Genomic DNA, 23,488 nt, shown 5'->3' on the forward strand with positions numbered 1-23,488 from the left:
ATTATCTGTATTCTTCCGTGCATGCTGCAAAAATGCCCGAGTGTGAAATTTAAGCAGCATAAATGTCTCCCAACAAAGCAAAGTTCAAGTGAGTGCTGTGGGACTCTTAATTTTTTCAGAAATTCATTTCTTGAGAGTTGTTGGGATTTATTTATTTCTTTCTTGTCTTGTAAGTTCAAGGAGAGAATCCCCCTGAAAGTCACAACTTTTCATTGGGAATTATTCAGTACTAACTTCAAGAAAAATAAATTTTCTTTTGCGCCAGGTTTAAACAAATATACCGATACATTAATCCTCGAGCAGAGGAGGAAAAGTAGGCTGACGAAGCCACATGTCACATCCATGATATTTGTAAAAATGTATTCATGCTCTGGTTTTTAAATCTCAACTTGAACTGCTAGCATTGGATAACAACTTGTCAACCTCACACTGTCACACTGAGGTGAAGCGTCAACTGACAGAAGAAGCAGGACATGTTTTACTTTACTAGAAGGCTACTACACATCGCTGTTACACTGTCAAAATTATTCAGTAAGGATTTGTGTTATATGCTGCACATGGGAGGCATTGTGTCCTTGCAGTATTAAATGTGCTTGTCTGTGAGCTATAAACCACTTTTATGTCATCCTGCCATGTTTGGATCACTCTTTTACTTTTTTTTAGTTTTAAGGAGAAATCTCTCTCTTTCTCAAACTTCCATCAAAGTTACGCTGTCCAGTGTTTCCTTTCAGAGACACGCATGACAGCACATTGGGATAAGCTTCCCCTGTTTTATATTCTTGTGGTTAGAAGGTGAGGTAGAAGTTATGTACACACACACACACACATGTGTCACACTTGTCAGCAGTACACCCTGAATGTGGCTCTACCTCATGTTGACTCCGAGAAACTCTGAGCGGAAGCATAAGAAAGGGGCAGATCATTTTACTTGGCTTTGCTGCCTTCGTCAATAACTTAATAATGAAGTCATTTTTGTGATAGTGACTGATTACATGTTTCCATTCATAGAGTAATAGATTAACTGTAAGGGTTTATCCAAGCCTTAGTCCTGCACCCATTGAACTCATTTTTGTGCAGGCCAGCTATTAATAAACACGACTCAATGACGCTTAAACCCCGACTTTAACCTCCCTCCTCCACTTTTCCTCTTTTTACACCCCCACAGCAAGATGTTCATCTATCTTGTGTAATAGAAAGAAAATGCTTTGAAACCCCCTAATCTGCAAAATAACGTTATCCGTTGCCTCTTTGTTGGGTTTTCTCATTGTGTGTGTGTAGTTGCAGAGAAAGAGAGCCTGACTGGATACAGTGGCTTGGACCCTGCTGATGTGCCCTCCACCCCCCCCCCCCTCTCTCTCTACCTCCTTCTGTTCATGGATTGTGGAGGTCCATTCACACATTGTCATATTTTTTGGGGAGTTTTTCCTGATCCGATGTGAGGTCCTGGGACAGGGATGTCGTATGTGTACAGATTGTAAAGCCCTCTGAGGCAAATTTGTAATTTGTGATATTGGGCTATACAAAATAAACTGAATTGAATTGAATACAACATTGTGCACATTATGAGTCAAAAACGCATGAAAAGAAATATGAGTCATTTTCAAACGTCACCTTCTTCTTAAATAGGATGATATTTCCCACTGCTCACACACCTTCTCTGCTCCTCCTCTCCTCCTCATCCATCTCCTCTCCGGCTCTCCCGGCGCCCATGGCCCATCAGCAGCAGCAGTTTGTGTTTCCACAAACAGAGAGAAGGCAGGAGAAACCCACCATGACAGGCAGATAACAATGCTGCAAGGCCACACTAATTGGCCCGGGGCTTACAGGGAGAGTCTGGTGTTCAGCAGCCTGGTATTTTGGGATGTGAAAGCAGAAGGGGGGGAGGTGGGAAAGGGGGGGTGTGGGGGAAGAGGAGAGGGTGGAGGCAAAGAGTGCCATTTTTGATTATGAATTGTGAGATAAGTTGAGTTAGGACATGTTTTTGTGAGGTGGAGGGAATTGTGTTGTGCAATTGTTTATTGTTGTGCGTTACTGAGGGTGGGTTATATGTCCATGCCATGCATGCACGCCTGCTACACAAGGCTCTAATCAGAGGAGATGATGATTAAGCACTTTCTTTTCCGTGAGCGATTAAAGAGGGCCCTGATAAAGTCTGCTAACATAACCACGTTCACACATGCAAACATTTCATTTGCATATATACAACTGTCTTTGATGCTATTTCTATAAGGCCGTATGTTGCAGACTTGAATGTTACATTAGGAATGTTTTCAACTGGGGAGTTTACAATTGTTTTATCGATTTATGCCTTTGAGTCTTTGACACCTCTGAAACAAGCCACAGCACACCCACTCGCATCAATAAGAGGTGCATTATACTCTCAAAATTACATTACACCACTACCAGCTATCTGGACAGGTTACTTCACATAATTTCATCCAATTCTTTTCAACTTTCTTGTTGGTCCTGTTAGCTGTACTTTGAATCACTTGCAAAAGGAAGGCTGGCCTTATTTGCTAGTGCACAGCAGTCCAGCTGGCAGCTCAAAAATTCGAGTTGTATTTGAACTTAAGTTTGACCATATACTGGAGCACAATGAGAGACAACAGCTTGTGTCTATACTCTGACTTGTGTCGGAGTTCTCAAGAATCAAAGTACCTCAGTGGTCTGGGACTGGCGGCAATACATTCCATCAATAAGTGATAAACCTTTTATATATTTGGAGTACTCTATACTCCAGCCTCTCTTCTGTTGTGCTTTTTTTCCTCACCATCCCCACTGGGACTCCATGAGGGTTTGTCACAAATCAGGTTGTGTCAGTTGACTTGACAGTGTGAAGTAAAAAGATATATACTGTACATGCAGTATTTGTCTGTCTGGGTATGATGTATGAAATATGTCGTTTCCTACTTTTTTTCAATTTCACAACTTCATTCCTTGTCATTGTCTTATTTCAAAACACATAAATATACACACTGCACATGCCTACACTCACTTTACCCCCCCCCCCCACACACACACACACACACACAATAATATTGTAGTAGGCAGATTATTCTGTCTGCGGTAATACTTTAATATTCTCACCGCATGTGCAATATGTGAAGGCCTATGATTGTCCATTCATGAGGAGTGTTACATTACAGTACCACTGTATATGTTTATGCTAACCCTACTCAATCAAAACCTCTATGTCGGAGGTTCCTGATGTAATAATTAGTTATTGTGGAAATTATTATTACACAAAAATATGCTTAATGCATGTTAGTACTGCACACTCTAAATGTGCAAAATGGGAGTATAGGAGCACATGAGCTAGCCAGCAGGCTCACGTTCTACAAACATGCACAAACATCCCAAACAAACCATCCCAAAAAACGTGCCTTTTGGGAAATAAAAATGTATGAGTGTGTCAAAATCTTAAAGGTCAACAATGGACATTCTCATCGGTACATTTGTTAGGCGCTGCACTCAGCAGCCTCCTGAAGACCTTCACGTCATGACAAGGCTTTGAAATGATGTGAGCCTTGTTTTTTTTCAATGCCCACATTTTTCCAATTCAAAGAGATCGACACAGAACTTGAAGAAAGCCCGAAACAGCATCGAGATACCAAACCAAACCCATAGATTAGCTGTTGAGTCTCAGTCACTCAGAAATGAAAGTAAGATGTATCATATTTTTAAAGAGACAAGCAATCTCTGTTGCTGCACAGCCCTTTCATTTTGTAATACTATAAAGATGTGTCAGTGGAAAGCTTCCACCAGTGCCATGTCTTTACTTGTCCATTCTATTGATCTATACTTTTATAACTCAACTACCATCAAGATTTCTGTTAGTGTTGATAGGAAGCATGAGACTATATTGGAAGGGAGTGTGTTTGCTTTTAAAAGTATTCCATGATCCTTTAGGTCTAGCCAATCAATAACCTGTCAGATAGTAAGTCTTTTCACTTTTTGGCCAGTCCACCCGCTGCTCCTCGACTCAACTCAACTCAATCCAGTTCTCTCCTTCAGCCTTTCTCTCAAACTCATTTTTATTACCTTGAGTCTATTGAGTGGGCCTGCCAGCTCAAAGACACATTGCACCACTCTTACACTGCTCAGTTTCTTAATAAAAGAAGGGTCACGGTGTCAGAGATACTCAGCAAATTGGGTGGTAGAAAAACCACACATTACAAGTTATATTCCTGTAAAACCAAATCTACTCTGATTCTCTTAAGTGTGCCACTTCCTACCGATATTTGTTGCACTGCCGGCGTTTGACTCTGTACTGAAGACATTTTGTAACTTCAAAATGGATTGTCTGAGCTCTAAAAGGACAGAGTGTTTACAGTAAATCAAAGATATATAGGTCCTTTTTACGGGGAAATTGAGGTAATAACTGAAAAAATGACATAACTGCATCTAGCCATGCCACAGTAAATGTCAAAAGTAAATAGTGGTTTCAATGGCCATATGAAAATAAAATACATTTGAATTAAATCTATAATAAAAAACAAAATGGTGTAAAAGGGTTAAAATAAGTCCCTCAGTTTTAATTTATAATAATATTCATTAATGCTAGTTTAGATACATTACGTGCAATTTATATTACAAAAGTTCACATTCTTGAGAGGAGGGAATTACTTATTATGTTTAATAGACTTAAGAATAAATGTGATTGACTGTGAATATTATGCAATGGTAAGTATCACCTTATGCGCTGCCAGCACCCAATTGTTTCCACATTTAGACATGAACTAATCCTACACAGTGCACCTTTAATGAACATGTTCATTAAAGGGTGCACTGTGTAGGATTAGCCAGAAACTAGTGGTGAGTTGTAGATTGCAACCAACTAAAACGTGTCCTGTGTGCCAAGCCTGTAAAAGAACTACGGTGACTGACGTGAAAACCTGAACATATGTGGATATTAAAAGGCTCATTTTTAAGATAAAAAACTAACATATTAGTAACTTTATATTCCATTTGTGTAAGAGATCTCCACAAATGATTACACACTGTTCCTTTCAGAGTGGAGACTCAATCATGTGATCTAATAAAAGCCACACACGTTGTTGTTTGCCAATATATCTAATCAAGGCTGATGGACACAGTTGATCATTTTTGGCAGCTGATTTTTATTCATTTTGGGTATATTTATTTTCCTCTCAGTCCATCTCAAGTCATCTGCAATCTGAACCAACGAGGTAAAAGCCCCCAGAGAGGTTTACCCTTGGGACCAGAAACACCCTCAGCTCAGGTAATCATCGGTTGTCAATCATCCATCACTCGCGGCCTGTCAGTAGATACTCATGGCATCACATCCTTTAGATGATGATGACCAGTTGGGTCTAAAAATCAAATAAGAAAACACTAGTCTGTACAATTCTATTTCTAAGAAATATTCTGGATGCACTGTCATATACACATCTACACTCATGCATGAAAATGAACGGGTTGGATATGTATTTTACTATCACACACGACTCCAAATCAGACTTACAAGGAAAGTAGTTACAGCATTGATGACTTCTATTCAGTTAAAATGCTTTTGAAAGACTAATCACTGGGAGTTACAGTAACTAATGGTGACATCTGTATATTGAGATTCCTGAAAAAAGTTCAGTAATTATTGAGCATCATATATGACCATAATAATTGCTCATCATCCATTTGCAATACAGAGAAAGGTACATTCGTATTTAAGTAAACAAACTAATGTTGTACGTATGTATGTTTGTTGTATGTATAAATGTAATGTATTACCTTTATTTTGCATGCACTTAAGTGACTGGTTAACCAAACACAAACATTAAAATGTGTTGTATCACAATTTACCAAAACCACAATATTAACTTACTTATACCATGATAGATGATTTCATCTATATTACCCATCCCTATTAGAAAATATGTTAACAAATAAGACACAAGGTAAAAAATACATTGCCCAATTCTTGACTCGTTTGAGAAATCGCTAAAAATCATTATCGCTAAAAATATGAAGGACTTATCCTCTGAAGCTGGTGACAACCAATTAACTGATCAAGGCAATGATTCTCTATTTTGATCATTGCATTTATTGTAGTTCAAACTTGACATCAGAGTAGACTAACTGGTGACACAAATATTTGTACCGTGTGGTGTAGACAGTTTTTATTGCCCATTCATATGACAGATTGAATGCCAAGCACAGTTGATGGGCCAAAGCCAACTTTGATGCTGTTGATTTTTGGGAGGCTGCCATTGGGCACAATGCAGCTTGATAGCAAGGTCAACACATTTTTTGAAAGAGCTCAATCTTAAGCAAATAGCAAAGTCTGATGCCCACTGTGGTTATGCTGATAATTCTGATTACATTTCTAAAACATGCATTCACTTATCATAAATGAACCACAATTTCCATATGACATACATTTATGAAAACCTGTCAATACACTGCATAAAATCCTCTAATATATCACAAAAAACAAACACACGTATCCCCATAAACAGTGAGTGTTAGCCAGGCACGCTCCTTCATCGACCCACGTAAAATGCCTGAAAGCACATTGACCGTGGTGGCCCAGTGGGACTGCACAGTCAATACAAACCAACAGGAGCGATTGATTGATTGATTGATCTCCTGCAACCGTACTCTCCTTCTCGCTCGGCCTCATGCCCTCCTTCCACACCCCACCTTCCCTCCTCCCTGCAGTCTCTGCGGCTTGTTCAAACCTAGTATCTTCTGTGCAAATGTATCAAAATTGGATCGAGATCCACGAGACATGTACTTCACACCTTGCATTAAAATGCAGCTCAGACTACATCCACAATTAGCTAAATTTGCTTCATTTGTTTTGGCCTTCCGTCCACACTAAGCTGGCGTTTTTTCATATCCAGAGCTTTCCAAAACACTCAACAGACGGATGAATATGGCTTCATATTTTTGGTCTGGACAGGTGCACCTTTTGGACATGACATAGGACAACAATGTGTTGTCCCCAATGGAGGTTTAACCAGCTGAGTCTGTCCCAGTCCTACATGTTGGCTGTGATGTGTAATTTGTCTGCATCCTGAAAGAATATGAAGAAAGAGAAGATATTTGGCTGCTCTTTGTTTTTGCAAGTACAAAAGCAACAACAAAACTGATTTAATTGACTTAGAGCAAATGAAGTCCAACTTTTGAGACCACTTTTAGATTTTACTTCCATGCTTACATTTGCAGAAGAAGAAAACAATTGTATTTGGCCATATTATTACTGGAAAAAAATGCAGTGACTATATACCTTTTTCCTTTCCTCTAGCACCAACTTCAGAGATGTACAGAGTTTAGGCATATGGACACATGTCCCTGACCACATTGAATATTGATATGGAGGTCTAATCCCAGTGTATCCATATTATAGTTTGCCTTTCAATTCGCTTATGATGACATAAACTGAGACACACTTTGATTGTCAGGTGTATGCCGGGGCTTATTAAAACCCTTGATCTCATTGTCTACCTCAACCGTACAATACATGTTCCCCACCTAGTTGCAAGAATACAATTATTATTCATTGCATCGATGAAATAGCAAATGAGTCTATGTATCGATTATTTCGCCAATTTAAGTAAAAAATATTTGTATGCTGCTCTCACCCAGTCAATTATTATTTGGTCTTTGAGCGAGAAAAGGAGGTGTATGGGTGTGACTGTAACAGAGATAGAATCGTGCTTCATGGTGAACTTCCATCTGGAACCTTTATCAGGGTACATATTTTAATGAGCCAAACACAGAAAGAGAGACAGGAAGCGAGGTCAGCTTTAAACACAGTGATTAGCAGTTCAAAGAGAACAACAAGGGTTTCATCTAGCTCTCCTCCTCTTTGCCGTCCCTCCCCTCACACTCAGCTTCTCTCATCTTCAAACGACCAGGGTGGAGGGTGGAGGGTGAGGCATGGCCTCTCCTGGGTCAAACCAACAGGGAGCATTGATGGCAAGGAGGTGGAAGCTGGAGGGCAGCTTTGTTGCCTGCTTGGGCTCTTCCCTTGCTGAGCAGTGATCAAACCAAGGCCCTGGTGCGGAGGCCCTTCTGCCGGGGCAGCGGTTGGGCTTCAACCCCTCGGTGAGCTTGGATGTGTCCCTGAGAAGAGATGTTGCAAAGTGCTCGGTATTTCTTGCTCCTTTTTCCTACAATGGGCCAAATGACTCCACTCACAGATGCTAAAAATCTCAAGTTGTTATTGTTAACTGCTGGATATCAAACACAAGATCAGGCTGGCTTTTGATGCTCTTCATGATATGGGCTACTTCACGTAGCCCTTGGACTTCAAGAACAGGCAATCGGGAAAGGTGACCGGAATCTCGAAAAAAAGGTAATCTCAAGGCAAAAGGCTGGCGAGAAAGCCCTTGAATTGATATTATTTGGTTTACACTGGCTCACATACCAGATTTTATTAAGAAACTTCCATTTTCATAGAACCTGGGAATTATGAAAAGTATCCTGAGCTTAAAAAAGTGTACTTGAGTGCAAGAGTTGGGGATTTGAAACAGAGGAGCAGGTGAGAATGTAGGTCAGGTGTAAATGAGCTCTCTACCGTTTTTATGAAGTACCTATGAGCAATCCCAGTTGTTCTAGTGGAGCTGCTTCGTGGCAAACAGCTGAATGTGGTTGCCCTTGGCAACTCCCTAGTGGGAATCTATATAACTGTATGAATGTGACACAGTATGGTGCTGAAAAATAGCATGCATGCTCAGCTAAAGCCCCTGTATAACTAGATATTAAAAAAGTCAAACGTTCAGAAACAATATATAATGCGCAAACTTTGAAAGATTGATCTTGCAGAGCACTAGCGGGCTGATCGCTGTGCCCAGGTGTTTGTTACTGTCAGCTTTGACATGAAGAAGGGGAAATGCATTCAGTATTCTTAAGTAATTACTCTGAAATGAAGAAAAAACTATTCTTTTTGTCTTACGTGGTAAACTTTTCGGAGCTCGACCTCCCTCCCGCAGAGCATGGTGAGTGATTGTTGCGCCCCGGGTCCTGTTCCTCACCGGCTGACAGAAAGATGGGAGAAATGCATTCAGGGAGAGAGTCATCATTTATCCCTCTGTAATTACTCTGAATTCAAGGTGCTGAAATATCTGCGCTCAGGCGGACGGAAGAGAAAAGCTCCTGAAGGACTGCCTGAAACATACGCATCTTGGAAATAAGGAGATTGAGAAGAGAGGCAAATCAGAGACAGAAACGCAAAATGATCAGATGAGAGGGGACACAGGTCGATACAAGGTCAAGCAGTTTTAAAAGAGATGGTCTAATGGGCAGTCGGATACAATGATTAATCAGCAGACAGTGATGAAGAGTGGAGTGGAGAGGTAGTGTAAGCACACACTAAAAGTGTGCGTTAGTATTTGGCGATATTATTACAGAAAGGAACTGCAGTGGCTATTAACCTTTCCTCAGACATCAACTTTAGAAATGCATCAGAGATATTTGGAGTTTGGACGCATTCGACGAGCATGTGGCCCGGACCACATAGACTATTGATTGGAAGGTCCTATCCAAGTTCATCCACAATACAGTTTGCCTTTAGAGCCACTTCGACTCAGGCTCGTTTTGATTGCCAGGTGTGTGCAGGGCCTATTTAAAATCACACATGGAAATGAGTCAAATGTTCTCCATCAGGACGGTTTGTCAAGGGTGATAGATTTTCCATCCAAGAACAATGAACTAAATAGAATTCAAACGCATCATCACAACTTACTGATTTCATTTACTTAGTGCTCTGTTTGGCCAGCGTTGAGTGGGAACATCTGCTGCTAAAAGTGTGCGTGTTACTGAATGTGTGGAATTGGGTACAATTACTTTAGTTTGTACTAAAATGTTGTTGAAATTCCTCTCTGCAATAGGTAACTTTTCATCTTCTTAATGAAACGTCTCTCTTTTCCTTTTTCCTGCAGTAATTCTCTCAAACAGGAGTCTCATAACCCTCCCTGTCTACCCAATGTGAAGTTTAGTTAACACATCCAGCACTAATCTTAAGACCATTATGAGCCTTGCATGGATGAGAGAATAGTAAGAAGCGGATAAAAAGCGCACAGGGCTTTTGCTTCTTCTCCACTGGGCTGTCCGCTGGTTTTGCGGATGTTTGAGTAAGAAAATAAATCTTGAATTCTCTCTCTTTTCCTCTTCTTCTCTTCCACTTGAAGACAGCAGTTTGTGAGCAACATCTCCCAGCTCACACATCTTTCTAATTTAACGTGCATCTTTAACATACACACACACACACACACACACACACACCCACACACACACACACACAAACACACACTCACTCTTATAAGCTCTACACGTGCTCAAGTGTTTGTGACTATGACAGGAAATGAATATTTAAGCATTGAGCCGCAGGTGTAGGAGCCGCAGCCATTTCTTGAGTCTTCTTGAGCACATCATTTATTTACCAGTTTGAGGCTTCAAAGTGGGTTTAAATATCATAATTTTATCTGTGTGTTCTCTTTAATAAGGCACATAATCTCCTCCACCCCCTCTGCAAAACTTTAGTCTCCATCCGGTTTCCTCTAAGGTGCTGTGGGGAAGTTTAAGTCTCTGAAAGCATGTTTCTGTTTCTCCCTTACCAGGGGTTACAGATAAGGGTGTGCTAGTTTTCTTAAATCCCCTATATGAGGGGGGGATCTCTGTGTGTGTTTGTGTTTGTGTTTGTGTGTGTTAGTGTGTGCATGTGTTAGTGTGTGTGTACATGAATATACATGTGAGCAAAAGTCCTGATAGCGTTTCCTTGTCTGAACCAGATGTGTAACTATGGCTCCCGATGATTAGGCTTTTGCTGTTACCTTGAGTGATAGATTCAACTTTCTTCTCCATACTTTCTTTAAAAAAAGCCTTTGCCACTATTCAATCTCCACTTCTGAAACTCAGCACAATAAAAAAAAAACTACTTCACTTAAAAGGTACAGATAGAGAAGAGTATAAACTGGAAGTGGGGAGGGGGAACGGCAGCCGAAGGGAAGAGGATTTGAGAAGAAGCAGGAAACGGGTGATGTTCATTTTTATTTTAATGCACGAAGGAGGCAGTTAGAGGTCACTGCAGTATTCTAAAGTGCGGGTTAACACCTGAGACAAGTACATCGCCGCACCGCAATCAAGTCAGATTGTCGTCAAATCCAGAGAGCTCTGCTGTGTGTGTGACATGCGCAGTCAGAGAAGGCAGAGGACTACTTTAACCGACACACATAGTCAAATGGATCATCTTGAGCATGCACACGAAGCACACTATCAAGTATAAGAGAATGACTACTGTTGTATTCTCTCTATTGAAGAAATAAACGCATGTGTTTCAAATGTGTGTTGTTGTTTGTCAGAGATTTTGGGTCCATTTGTGGTCAAATAGCTGATGTGTTCTGCAGTTATTCGCTTGACTTTGTCCCAGTGATTGGTAAGAATGGCCAATAAAGAATGGCCAATAAAGAATGGCCAATAAAGAATGGCGCACTTGTTATTCCTCCTCTGCCCGAAGAGGGCTCATGTACTCTGCTCGCACAATACATGCAGTGTCTAAACAGAAATTACTAGTGAGTCCTGATCCTTAGAGATAAGTATAATTAGTTATCCACAGTAGTCATTTTGTACAGCTTTGTACATGTGTGCTTGTATCACAATATTAATCTTCTGTCTTCAAAGGACACTATTACCTGAGAGCACAGGGATGTATGAGGAGCTAATTCCAAAATTAGATTTCCAGAGAAACTGGACTCCCTTGGTTGTAAAAACATGATTGCATTCATGAAAGCAAATATGGCACATGTATGTTTTTTTAAGAGTGCTTTAAGGGATGTAATGTTTGTTTTTAAAACGGATGAATTTGGACATCTTTATTTCGTCTAAACTAATATACATAGCCCTGCGTTAGTGGAAGTCCTTTGTCTAGGGGTGGGAAGTGTAGGTCCTCTTGTCCTTTCATTACGACGCCTCTTTTTGTTTTTCACTGTCATTCCATCTTCATTACCTTGTGACACGCACACGGTGTATTTAATAAGCCGGGGTATTCAACCCTGATGTTTGTTCCATCGCTGCAAATGAAACCTTGGTTTCTATAACTTTGCTTTCATAGTTACTGTATCCTGCAGGGGCAATTTAAAGTGGCACCACTCCTGCTGCACTACTCAAAGAAGAAATATATACTGTGCTCCTGCTTACCACGGTCCCCTGCACACACATAAACACAACAAACAAACAAATAACCATATACGTCTCACACAAATTAAATTGCTTCCTCTTAGCGATGAGAGAAGTAATTTGATGAGCCTTATGAAACTATGAGTAGCAGTATTGAGATCATCTATTCATGCTGGCTTGTTTTAGATACATTCACTGGATCAGGAAATGTCATTGTATTTCATTAGCATTTATATATGAGTGAACTATGAGCGCACCTTGGCCACAAATAAGACAGCCTTTTGCTTACAAGGGGCTACAGCGCCCCCAGGTGGTATGTAGATGAATGAGATTCCGTATGGGACCAAGACCAGGCCACATTTGTCTTTCCAACTTGGTTTAAACTGATACGATTGCCAAACTGTTTCTGATCATCAGGCTACTTTCCCATTATCGGGTCACAGCAAAACAAGTTCTCAAGATTTCAGCTTCTGGGAAATCTCACTGGAGTCGTTAATTTCCCATAGTGGAAATATTACAATATAACAACAGACATAGGGATGGGTTAAGATTATGTTCTTTTTATCAAACTAATTCCAATGTAGTAGTCCAAAAGACTATTATGGAATTCAGATGATAGAAAATGCACATCCATATGCAGATTGTGCATCCATGAGCATTTACAGTTCATTCCTTAACTTTCCATCATCACTACTTGTTTGTTTCACGCATACTCCGACCTTTACTGCATTTAAGGTTTCTGAAGTGAAAACATCTTCAAGGAAATGTGAACCCCTTTGTCAGTAGCAATTAATTGGTTCGAAGATACCTGCACTTCTTACTATAACACAATAGGATAAGAATATGTATTTTGCTCTGATGGTGAATGTCTGAATGTGTTATGGAGACAAAAAGGGGACTCTGGGGCTTCAAAACTGTAATGCTACCATTAATGGGAAGACATTTATCTCCAATTATCCGTTAATGGCAAAGGGTCATCTTGATGTTAATTAATCACAACATATCACTCCAGCTTCATCTGCGGTGACACTTTAATTTCAGCAGTTATTATCACTACCACGGCGCACACTACACTGTGTCAAGTAATGGCTCTGTAATGACCCTCACTAACTGCAGCTCATGTCTGGCATTTATTAAAGGAACTGAATGCTGTCGTAGTCCAGAATGCATATTATCTGTTCCTATCAGGAGAGACATATGCTGCTCTCAACTCGAACCTTGTCCATAATGTGTTTAACATGCCACCATGCATAGCAATCAGGGGCCATTTCAAGTGTCTTCTCCGGACAATTTTTTTTTACAAAAAGCTGTCTCCAGGTAAGTGAAAGATATAGCCCAGAGATAATGAGGGGTGCATGAAAGTGAGATAACATGAAAGGAGAACATTTTTTGAAGCAAAGGTAATTGTGAGAAAGCAGATGTGGGGAGGTCATAGTTGAAAGTCTTTCAACAGTTTCTTCCAGTAATATTTCACTTATTTGTCTGTCTGTCTTTCTTCTCAAACATAAACTGATGACCACAGACTAGCTATTGACAGGCGCAGATAGCCCACCCAACAACATATGCATGTGCCTAATGTTGATGCAAAATGTCAATATATCCATAACCAAATAGACAAGCACCCTGCTGTCCTACAAAAAGGTTAATCTGAAAAACTATAAGGTTTAGTGTTACTTCACACTATATTCAAGATGTATTTTATGGCTATTCTTTGGATATTTATGACAGATGTCTTGAGTCGTTCAGTTGATAATGCCACTTTCAGTGCAACATGTTCACTCCCTGGAGATCTCCATCATGGCAATTTGATATTAAACCTTTCATGGCAGGCTTCACTGACAAACACAAATGACCTGTGAATGTGTTGCAGTGAGATTGCATTACTGGAAACTATCATATTGGGTTGATTTGACCATCTCAAAGTCAAACCCGTATTTCATTACAGCAGCGTTCATCAAAAATGCCCTCGACCTTGAGCACAATAGTCATGAGGGTCCATATAATATAGTGTGTTTTCACAGAGTCAAATATTCTGTGTTATGTGTGTTATAAGATGTCACAATGATTGCAATAGCTTGGACAAAAATGGACTCAGCAATTTCAGTAGTCAGGCTTACGTGATGCACAAATTAATATTTGTCATGTAGACTGGATATTTATAATTCCTTTCCTGTCAACTCAAATAAAGCACTAGTTGAACACATATATTGAGAGCTTTATTGTAAGATAGAACATTTAATTACACTGACCCGTGCTCACATGAGGGTCACAAGCACTTTGTTTTGTCTCTCTTGTTTAATTTAAATCGATAAATGAAACAATACACAACATAATAAACATAAGCAAACGGAAAAAAAACAATTGTTACATGTTGTACAATGGATTTAGGAAAACCCAGAATAAACACAATTGACAAACTGGCACATTTTCACAATTAGTCTCAAATTTGTATGTAGACTTTCTCAACAAATAATGCCGAAATTCACGTACACAATCTCCCATCACTTCCTGCTCGTGTTTTGATTTCGTTATTAGTAATTCATTCTTGCAACACGGCTGTGAGGCGCGTCCGTACCACTTCTGAACAATTGAGGGCAGTGTTATGCCCACGGTGCATGTGCTCGGCTTCACAATTGGACGACAAAGAAGAAACTCACTTATCTGACAGAAAATGGCTGACTCGCAGTGTGGGGATAGTTTCCTTCTGCTCGGAGCACATTTTTAAAAAGGCGCCTCCTACGTTAGACCATGCGCCGTTGTATTTAAACAAGAGACAACACCATGTTTAAAAAGGCGAAACGCGCTAACTTTCGACGGCGGAATGAGTCCGACGAGGACGACCAGGAGGAGGGTCGGCAGCCCGCAGCGGCGCCGACGTCGTCGTCGTCTGGGCCTGTCGCGGAGGAAATCCCGTTCATGGAGACCATAAGTGTCGGCGCTGCCGGAGCACCCGGCGGCGCGGATACCTTCCAAAGCAACGGGGTTCAGGCCACCGTCTACGGCGGAAGAGCTGTCAAGAAGGAGAAGAAAGTCAAGGACATTGCTGTTGTTACTGTCCCGGTGGCGGGACCCACGAAAGCCAGTTTGCTGAGTTTCGACGATGATGAAGGTAAGCTAGCTTGGTTAACCAATGCTACGGTAGCTAGCCGGTCAACGTTTGTTTTTATGGGCCGTGTTGTCTGTACGTGTTTAAATATTAACGGTAGTTTACTGCTTAGGAAACGCAAGATAATTACACGAACCGTTAACTTTATATCTGGCGTTAATTAACGCGAAGTACTTCTGTTTTTTTTGTGTTCCTAATACCGCCAACTCAACCGGGATGATGCGCATGCTTAGCTTGACTGACCGCTCACTTTCTCGCGTGTCCCGTTTCTAAACAGAAGGATCCGAAGTTTTCCGAGTGAAGAAATCCAATCACAGCAAGAAGATTGTCAAGCAGCTGAAGAAAGAATACAAGGATGACCTGGAGAAGTCTGGAGTCAAACATGAATTCAGATCAGGTGGGACATCCCGCCGTGTTGTCACTGTTAGTGATGTTACATGACGTAACTGAATTTGCAGGGGGAACAGTTGCCCCCAAATAGAAGACGCCATAAAGCTCAATGTAGGCACGTCATTATAGTTTTGCAACAATGGACTTAAACTGACAATGGACCATATCCCAGCAATACAATGGCACATGTTGTTGTACCACAAGATGGGGTTAGATCTATTTTACTATGGCGTTAAAGTAATGCCACTTTAGGTTGAAGTTATGAATTTGTACTTGTTTGCATACAAAAACAAACCACATATTGCATTACCATCTATAGGGAAGATGGATTATTACCCCAGATTTCAATTTATTTCCAAGATCTATTTTCTGAAGTTGAAAGGCATTTGTTATTAGTTTGTTAGATCTGTTATCCTCCTCCACTCATTTTCTTTCTGCAATTTGGTTTCCCTAGATGCACCACCTCAGCTTGCGGTTTCCATCAAAGAAGAAGTTACCTGCAGAGCGGGTAGTGAACAGGGGGAGGAAGAAATGGAGGTGGACAGTACCGATGAGCAGGAGGAACAGGCGAAGAGTCAAGGTGGCCAGGCACAAGGTCAAGTCTCCAAGAGCAACAACACTGGATCATCGTTCAACACGCTTTCCTCTCTCGTCAGCCTGAGACCAGGTAACACATGCATGCACGCATTTTTGTTATTTTAAATTAATTCTGTTAACTTTGTACCCTTCTCTTTATTATTGGTCCTCTAATCGGTTGTTGAAACCACCCTGAATGTACTTTCACCTCATTGCAAACAGCACTTTGCCTCCAAACCTGAAATACTTTCTGGTATTCGGATACACAAGAACTAAGTTCAAGACCTGTTTCTCTCGATAGGGGAGATCCCCGATGCGGCATTCATCCATGCTGCCAGAAAGCGCAGGCAACTGGCTAGAGAGCTGGGGGGTGAAGCCCCTCTTGTAGAGACAGAGACTCCAAAGAAACGCATGGTAAGGGAAGAAGACCAAGATGCCAGTGACGATGAAGACGAGGATGAGAAGAGGATCCGCTTCAGCGGAGTCAAGAACAAAAGCCAGAGACAAAAGATTGCTGAGGAGATAGGTAACCTAAGAAAATGGTGCAGTGACTGTTCAATGATTATATACAACTGTTTTCAATCTGTGTTCTCTAAGACATGAACTTCCCCATCACATGTACAGGTATTGAGGGCAGTGATGACGAGGCACTGGATACAGGTCAGGATCAGGATGAGGAGGTGAGACGTTGGGAGCAGGAGCAGATTAGGAAAGGAATCAGCATACCCCAGGTAAGATGTTCTAACCTTATGAACAGCTGTGGAATTCTGATGCTTTTCTTTGTTTTATATACTGTAGTAAATGCCTTTTTTAATTTGTTGTCATATTAAAAGCATTATGTGTCTTTCTCGTTTCTAATGATTAGGTCCTAAGCAGCCAGCCAGAGGACAACACAGTCTACTACCAGAACAGCTATGAGAGCCAACCTTATGGCTCTGCCTACGGCATGGCTTTCACCTACAGTACTGTGGCCCCGCAGACTGCCAAGCTAACCGGCCGAGCAGACAATGGCTCTGTTCACTACGGGATGCCTATTAGTGAACTAACACCAATATCCATTGATCTGGTAAAGAAACGCCTGCAGGATAGGTAGGTTCAGTAGAGGACCGCGGCGACATCTAATATCAGTCTTCAGCTCAGCTGCTTCCATCTTTGTGTGCTGTGGACCTAGCCAAGCTATCCACCCATCTAAGGGCCAGAGAGGGAGTGTGGCGGTCTGGAGGGGCTTACATTTATCCCCACTCATTAAAACTACAAACAAGTGCATTATTTTGTCTCTTGTTAATCCATTTTCATGATCTCTCTGTGTTTATTTGATTGGTGTACTTAAGAGCATTGTTCTGCTTTCTGTGTGTCAGCTAAGCCATCATTACTGTCTTTCCCTGTATGTCATGTGTCTCTAGGCTCAGCCAAATGCGCGCAGGCCACAACGCAAACGCCAGCCGCAACAAACAGATCGAAGAAGACCTAGCTGCCTCCGAGAGCGCCATACAGCAGCTGGAGGGCTCGTCCAATGACAATGCAGATCAATATAAATTCTTGCAAGAGATGCGAGGGTATGTTGGAGACTTGCTTGAGTGTTTCAGTGAAAAGGTAAGGGAGAATTTATCTGCTGTCTGATTAGCTGTTTTCTGATTTGTGTCTATGTGATCTCTGACCTCTTGATATGGATTTTAATAGGAGAGGATCTAATGAGAAATCAGTATTGTGAAACATTGATTATTTAGTTTTTTTAGAACATTTTTAAGATGCTAACATTGATGCTAGGTAACAGAGCTGACAAGCCAGTGTGACTGCAAATGAGTCACTACATGTATGTCCCAGTTGCTTCACAACTGCTCTCAATTATTATTATTATTATTATTATTATTATTATCGGCTTTGCATAGTGAACAAAGTTATCGAAAGATGAGATGTGTGTCTGACGTAAGCTATAGCTAGCTATCTACTGAATGCATGTCTAAATAGAATATAATAATTCAGTCTTACTCCTGCAGAGCAGCAACAGAATGGAACAAAGCGAGAGCAGGCCTGCCAGCTGCCAACATGGGTTTTCTCAGACACACTAACGTCTGTTTTAATCCTATTAGGTGATGGAAACGGGACACTTAACCAACCATTATCAGTATGACTTAGTATGGAGTGAATACAGTGTAAACACCAATACTGGAACTGTATATTGTCAATGTTGGGTAAAAACTGTCAACTCTACAATTTTGTAATTTTATTGCATTAACGTCACAAGGCATTTAATAATGCCGTCAACTTGAAATATTATTACTCTCTTCAAATGAAAACATTGGCTGAACAAGTCCAGAACGTTCAAGCTTTCCTTCAAAGAAATATGACATTTTAGAGATATACGTTTTCACTCAACACCAGCTGTATTTTGGTTCCAGTATTATACTGTCCATCACGCTCCTCTTGTTCCCCCAGCAAGAACTCCCTGTGACTCGGAGCCCTGATTTTTGTTTGGGTCAGAGGTCACAGAAGGCATCATATCTTTCAGGTGCCTGCTGTCCTGGAGCTGGAGGCTGCCATGCACCAGTTACTAAGGCAACGTGCCTCACGACTTGTCCAGAGAAGACAGGATGATATTAAAGATGAATCGTCGGAGTTTGCAAGCCTTTCAAGTCAGTCCATCTTGAAGGTTTTTATGATTTACTTGAACGGCCTCGTTAGTTCTCTGTGCGTGTGTGCTGTTCACATCCTTGTTACCCGCAACCCACATTTATGTTTCCCTCATGAGTGTGATTAAGGCTTATTGAGGTGTGATTTTGAGTGAGTGAGCACGTCCGTACATGAGAACTGTTTTATTGGAGGAGCTGTTTCGGCTACTCTTTATTGGCCGAGTCACACAGTCAGCTGGGTGGTTGTAACTCAGCTCAAGCAAGGAGTCACTTAGTAAAGATTAAAAAAAAAAGATCTGTCAGTGACTTGTCATCTGTCACTTTCACTGTAACATGTAGGAAGTTGCAGCCAGGTAAGTGGCTAGAAAATGAATGATACCAAATTTATTTGTAACATATAATGTCTTGTTGCTGTGGTTACCTTTTTTAATATTACGAGGTTTAGGTCAATATTGAAACTTGTTTCATATGTTTAAAAAAAAAAAAAAAAAAAAAATTAGTTTGCATATAATTTACCTGTCTCCTCTAATTTAATTTTATTAATGAATTTTATTTTTTTTTGTTGATTATTATAATATTGTTGTGAGATATTTAGGGCCCAGAGTGAGGTTATAGGTTGTCTCAGCTTTTTATTGCTGGTTCTAACATGACTCCTGTCTCTTGCAGGTAAAGCTGTCATGGCTCCTAATCTGGACTCGTTTGGTCGTGACCGCGCAGCTTACCAAGAGAACAGTCGTCAGAGGAGGATAGCAGAAAGAGAAGCACGACGGTATGAAGCTAAATTGTTCTCAAAGACACGTTTCCAGGATTTGTGGGCTAAATTCCTGTTATTACTAGGCTTCTGTTACTATGGTCTATTGTCCCAGTTGAGCTTAGATTTCTGTGCTTTTATTCGCAAAAAATGCAGCCTTGATTGTAGCTTGGTGTGTAAAGCATAGGTTTGCCATGCAGGAGACCCTACGTTATAGTTGTTATAGTTTTGATGGAGTCATTTTAGTGCCAAGCTGATTACAGTTTATCATAAATTCTAGCCATGGTTTTGATTTTCTGCCTTTTGTGCTTGTTTGTGGGTGCAGAACTCGCCGGCGACAAGCTAGAGAGCAGAATGGAAAGAGGGCTGAGCATAAAGAAGGCTTATCCTCGGATGATGAGGAGACCTCAACTGACATCACCAGCTTCAACATGGAGAGAGGTACATCATTAAATTGCTGCAGAAATGATGGTACATTCTGTAGTTCATGCTTAACTAAATGAAGGCTTTCGTCCCATCCAGATCGTATCATCAGGGAATGTAAGAAAGTATTTGATGACGTGGTGGAGGACTTTCATTCTCTTGACTGCATCAAATCCCATTTTGAAGTGTGGAGGAGAGAATACGCCGACTGCTACAGAGACGCTTACATAGGCCTCTGTCTGCCCAAACTCTTTAACCCGTTAGTCCGTCTGCAGCTGATTACATGGAACCCTCTTGAGGTACAGAATGTGTATGCTTTTAGTGGATTATTTTTCTTTTTGAAATGAGAGAGGAAAACTCTCAAATCCACTTGTCTTTTTTCTCTCCCCCTGCCCAGACTCAGTGTGCAAATTTCGAGTACATGCTCTGGTTTGAGTCACTGTTGTTCTACGGCTTCGAGGAGCACAGCGTGTTGCAGAGAGGGGATGGGGATATCAGCTTGCTGCCTGCTATTGTGGAGAAGGTCATCCTCTCCAAACTGACAGGTAGAGTAACCCACACAGTTGCACTCGGCATACTAAGATGATCTTGGCATAACAATGCAGTTCAACTGTCGTGTATATTTATGGATTGGTGTGCGCGTGTGTGTCAGCGTTGGCAGAGCAAGTGTGGGACCCGCTGTCAAACAGTCAAACAGCCGGGCTGGTGGGCTTCATTCACAGACTAATGAAAGGTTATCCCACTGTGCTACATGGGGACAACAGATACACACAGGTACCGTTCACTCTCTTACTACCTACATGAACATGATGTACTTCATCTGCAAAACAAGAGATTGCTTCGGCTCATGTGATAGAATTATGCTCGTCTTGATTTCCTCTTTTTTTCTCACCAGGAGCTTTTGAAAACTATTGTCTTCAGGACCAGACGGACTCTGGATGAAGATGTCTTCCTTCCACTCTACCCCAAAAGGTATGTTACACAATAGAGGAAGACCTGGTTGTATTTTTTAAATCTATATAATGGAAGTTGACAACTGATTAAAGTTGTATTTCTTCTTTTGTTCAGTGTGTTGGAGAACAAGAACGGCGGCCCCTACTTATTCTACCAGAGGCAGTTCTGGTCCTGTGTTAAGGTATGTGCAAAAGTGGAGTAAACAGTGTTGTTTTTACTTCTGTGGTAGCTAAAGAAAACTTAGTTTGTTATTGATATGCTGTTGTGTTTTGTCTTAGCTACTGGGCAACATCCTCCAGTGGGAAGGAATCTTCTCCAGTTCTTGTTTGAAGGATCTGGCACTGGACAGCACTGTGAATAGATACATCCTCTCTGCACTGCAGACCACGGACACTGGAGCGGACAATGTCCCAAAGTGCCAGAAGGTAGGAAACTAGTTTTGTAGTTTCATGCTTCATGTGTAAATAGACACAGCTGAGTGTATCATCAGAATGCTTGTTTACATTAACTGACTTGTTATTAAATGGTGTACAAACATGAGAATACCATACATTATGTTTAGTGATATCACTCTTTTGACAGAGCAACATTATTCAGCAGGTACAGAGAAAACATGGTTATGGTCTGCTGCAGCCCATTGTACTAGAACATAACACTATGATAACAATTTAAAAAAAACAATAATTCAAGTTCTTTTCTTATTCCCTCAACTTTGTCTCTGGTCTGGAGAATGCATATACAGTCTTGATTGTTGGGGTACAATTTTGAAAATGTCTCCACAGATTACAAGAGGGCCTTTTCTTATTATATGAAGCAGCCCACACACCATCAGAGTGCAATGAGTGGAGCAAGTGGATGTGTAGTCTCTTCCCCTTATGTTCACAAATGAGAACAAATAAAATGTCACATTATACAAGCCTGTACTGCATTGACAGACAAAATTATTCCAGCGACATCCTACCGTATTTAATAATACCTGATCTGACTATAGAGACCAAAGATTATTTTTATTTTTTAGCCGCCTTAGCAGTGGAAACAAGTGTTTGTATTTTATAATCCAAGCCTCTCAACCCAAATCAATGTGATTGGCTGCATTCCACTTCTCTGCCGTTTTACAGCTAGCAGCCGTAACTTGACAAACGCACCTGCTGTTGAGAAGCAGGTGGCTCAGTTGGTCCACAATAGCAGTTTGCAACCCACTAAACATGGGACGCAGAGCTTGTGTTTAAAGCCTCCTTGTCCACTCTTGAACCTTTTTTCAGGTGGTGGAGTGTCTGCCAGTGCAGTGGTTCTCTGGACTGAAGGGCCAGCACACGTTGCCTCAGCTGGAGCCATTCTGTCGCTACCTCACCCACATGGCCAACTCATTGTACCGCAGCAGTTTGGGCGGGTCTGATGTAGATCGACGCACTGCCAAGTAAGAAGCTCTCCACATACTGTACAGTTTAGTTGTCTCAATTGGAGAACTTTAGTTCAGTTATAGCTCCATCTGTTGGAATAATATGGAAGGTGCTTTAAGAAGGATACAATGGAAGATTTGTTAAATCACAAAAAAACACTAGTGTTCTTAGACGACTCCCTTGATCAATACCTTGTAATGCGTTGTGTCCATTCTGCTTCTTTTATGACTCATTTCTGCCAACAGGGACCAAGTCAAAGAGGTTGTGAAGATGTTGGGCCACATGAATGCCCTGGACCACATCCTCGCAGTGGCAGCAGAGCATGGCATTAAAGACATCAAGCCTCTTTTGGAAGCCAAGTCGTAGAGGAGGACATGGCAATAGCAACTTTTCATACATCTTTTGTCGTGTACAGCACATTGAAGCCATGGGAACACTAAAGTTGGATTGCTGGAGAGAGAGAGAGAGAACTGCATAAATGGATTTGAAATAAAATGTTACTGTTGCTACCTTGCCTGGAAAGAGAAGGGTAAAAGACCTTGGTGTAAATATTGTGAATAATGTATAGAAAGGTGTGCTCATATGCTCAACACAAGACTGATGCTGAAATAAGGCCTTGTATCGTCGGCTCAAAAGACCCTTCAGTTGTTCATGCTGGCAATATTTTAAATGCATAATTTATTCAGAATAAACAATTGTTGATATGGCTAACTGACACATGTTTGGGAAATGTCTGCTCTCTAAATTGACACCATAGTTAACCTGGCTATCTGTAAAAACTGCTTTACCACCATTCTCTCACATACTCTACTTTTATGTGCCAAATTAACTTTCTAGTTGCCCAAAAGGTAGATATGCTCCCTGGCATGAACTGAGAACCACCTGGTCTCCCGGTACTCTGAGACAGTTGATATGGTTTTTGTTCTTTCACCGCCACTTTCCCCATCTGTGTCACCTATGGACTTCCCAGATGACCCCGACCACAGCTGAGCGCTTTGTATTGAATTTTGTAAAACAATTTTGTGTTAATATTTTATTTGCCTGTGAATAAAATATTCATTTAAATGCTCTTGTCTTATTTCAATTCATTAAAAAGTGTGGCCTTATTAGATGGTGTTAT

General features: G+C 41.0%; 1 protein-coding gene across 1 annotated transcript; it reads left to right on the forward strand.

Annotated features, from left to right (window-relative positions):
• The first annotated feature begins 14,659 nt into the window (after window positions 1-14,659).
• Window positions 14,660-23,430, forward strand: paxbp1 (PAX3 and PAX7 binding protein 1). Its single transcript, XM_034549950.1, has 18 exons — window positions 14,660-15,247; window positions 15,522-15,641; window positions 16,089-16,301; window positions 16,512-16,736; window positions 16,835-16,941; window positions 17,076-17,299; window positions 17,614-17,803; window positions 18,720-18,843; window positions 19,507-19,609; window positions 19,917-20,032; window positions 20,114-20,313; window positions 20,412-20,559; window positions 20,667-20,788; window positions 20,910-20,986; window positions 21,083-21,149; window positions 21,247-21,393; window positions 22,231-22,385; window positions 22,614-23,430. The coding sequence occupies exons 1-18, from the start codon at window positions 14,920-14,922 to the stop codon at window positions 22,732-22,734; spliced, it is 2,787 nt and encodes a 928-aa protein (XP_034405841.1). The 5' UTR covers window positions 14,660-14,919; the 3' UTR covers window positions 22,735-23,430.
• Window positions 23,431-23,488: the final 58 nt, after the last annotated feature.

The sequence above is a fragment of the Cyclopterus lumpus genome, chromosome 14, assembly GCF_009769545.1.
Source record: "Cyclopterus lumpus isolate fCycLum1 chromosome 14, fCycLum1.pri, whole genome shotgun sequence".
NCBI classification, from domain to species: Eukaryota; Metazoa; Chordata; class Actinopteri; order Perciformes; family Cyclopteridae; genus Cyclopterus; species Cyclopterus lumpus.